The sequence below is a fragment of the Protobothrops mucrosquamatus genome, unplaced genomic scaffold (genome assembly GCF_001527695.2).
Source record: "Protobothrops mucrosquamatus isolate PMUCROS unplaced genomic scaffold, P.Mucros_1.0 scaffold194, whole genome shotgun sequence".
In the NCBI taxonomy this organism is placed as follows: domain Eukaryota; kingdom Metazoa; phylum Chordata; class Lepidosauria; order Squamata; family Viperidae; genus Protobothrops; species Protobothrops mucrosquamatus.
The window spans coordinates 531,945-534,069 of NW_015386550.1; the positions used below are offsets into that span (position 1 = coordinate 531,945).

The 2,125-nt window shown below is 36.6% G+C and overlaps 1 protein-coding gene across 1 annotated transcript in view; it reads left to right on the plus strand.

Annotated features, from left to right (window-relative positions):
* Positions 1–2,125, plus strand: part of ACSS2 (acyl-CoA synthetase short chain family member 2) — a 56,132-nt gene that overhangs the window by 37,720 nt on the left and 16,287 nt on the right. Inside the window, exon 8 of the mRNA XM_015813782.1 lies at positions 1,324–1,461. Within this exon, the coding sequence (XP_015669268.1) occupies positions 1,324–1,461 (138 nt within the window). The remainder of the gene's footprint in view (positions 1–1,323; positions 1,462–2,125) is intronic.

Sequence of the window (2,125 nt, forward strand, 5' to 3'; positions counted from 1 at the left end):
TCCGGATGATTCCGGATCTCCTCACTTTCCGCCGCGCCCTCAAGACATGGCTTTTCCAGCAAGCGGGCCTGACCTAAGGAGGATTTTATTTAGGGACGATTTTAAGTATAATTTTAATTGGAACACAGCTTCGAATATTTGGTTTTAATTTGGTTTTAGAGGGGTTTTTATTTTTATTGATATGTATATCTGTTTTAATGTGCTGTGCACCGCCCTGAGTCCTGCGGGAGAAGGGCGGTATAGAAATTAAAATAATAATAATAATAATAATAATAATAATAATAATAATAATAATAATAATAATAATAATAATAATAATAATAATAATAATAATAATAATAATATGTTGCAAATCTGGAAGTGCCCTTGCCTGTTATTTTTTCACAAATGTGGAAGGCATTATGAAAGTTGTACTTCAACACATCTGGAGAGAGCTGACTTCCAAAGGGTTGCCCATATCCATGCAAAATGCTGTCTTTTAGTTTCAGTATGTTCTTCTCTCAGTAGAAAGATGGGACACTGTGACATGCTGCTTAGGTTGTTCTGTTTGTTTCAAATATTTATATCTTTTATGCCACAGCTGCCTCCTTGAAACAAAGCAAAATTAATAGACAATCTTTCATTATGTCAAAAACTGACAAAAGTATTCTGCATGCAAAGTCCTTTTGACTCTTTTTTAAAATTGTGATGCCATCTGATACCTCCTGTGCTTCACAGGTAAAGATTTTTCTGCCTAAAAGTGTAGATTGCTAGAGAGAGGAGTTAAAATGCATGTTGTGTCAGATTTGCATGTCTTCAAAGCATTTTTAAAGGTTTTCTTGACTACCATAAGGGGAATGCACTATTGGGGGCTTATAGGGATAAAGTAGAAGAAGAGTACTGTAAGTTGTACTGTAAAATGATGTAAAGGTTTTAACTGGATAGAAGGGATTGATTAAGATCTGAGGGGTCATTCAAGAGACCAAGATCAAAATTAAAATCTGCCCTTAAAAAAACTAAAAACCGATTCTACATTTAATATGGAATTGGATACAAACTTAAACATGATTCAAGTGGTCGAAAAGAAAAAACAAAACAAAGGATGAAGCTTGTTATAATGATTATGGTGAAACCAGTTGTGAGTAATATGCCTGAAAATATTTGGATGCCCACAAGATGACAGGAAAGAATATATATCTGATGCCATTTAGTGGATATCTGGTTTTTTGGTAGTAATCTTTGGCTGTATGATTTTTCTAGTACATCTTAATTCTATTAAGTTCACTAAAGACAAATGATGTCCAATGAAGGTTATCATGTATTATGGCATGTGGTTTTCTACAGACTCCTTGGGATCCAGAAGTTGATCTTTGGTGGCATGACATCATGAAAAATGCTAGCAAGGAGTGTGAGCCTGTCTGGTGTGATGCAGAAGATGAATTGTTTATTCTCTACACCAGTGGATCAACAGGGAAACCGAAGGTATGTTAACATTTTCCTGGACTGGTGTTTAGAGAAATACAGTACTGCTTTTGTCAAATCATACTCTTACTGCTCGGTGCTATGTCTACACTTTGTTTTTAAACTTCATTTGTTTATAGTTCTACTTGAGATAGAGTACTGAATCAATGATAATTATAATAATGTAATCAAAGAATGCCATGCTTTCTACCCATTCTGTTCCATTAATTTGCAGAGCTCCAAAAACTCTGGAGCTGACACCTTTGAACACAATAGAAGAGAATCTATCACAAGGTTGAACTGTGGGATCTTTAGTGCTTAGTCCTTAAAAGGGAGTGGAGGTTTGCAGACTTTTATTTATTTATTTATTTATTTATTAATTACATTTATACCCCGCCCTTCTCCTTACGGACTCAGGGCGGCTGACAATCAGATAAAAACACACACATTATACACCTATTAAAATTGATTAAAAAGAAATATTTGAACTCGTCAAATTTAAAAATAAATAAAACCCCTTTAAAATCCCTTAGGCCAGTCCCGCAAGCTGGAACAACCACGTCTTGAGGGCGCGGCGGAAGGAAGGGAGATCAGGGATCACCCTGATCTCTGGGGGCAGTTCGTTCCAGAGGGTGGGAGCTCCCACAGAGAAGGCCCTCCCCCTTGGGGTCGCCAGCCGGCACTG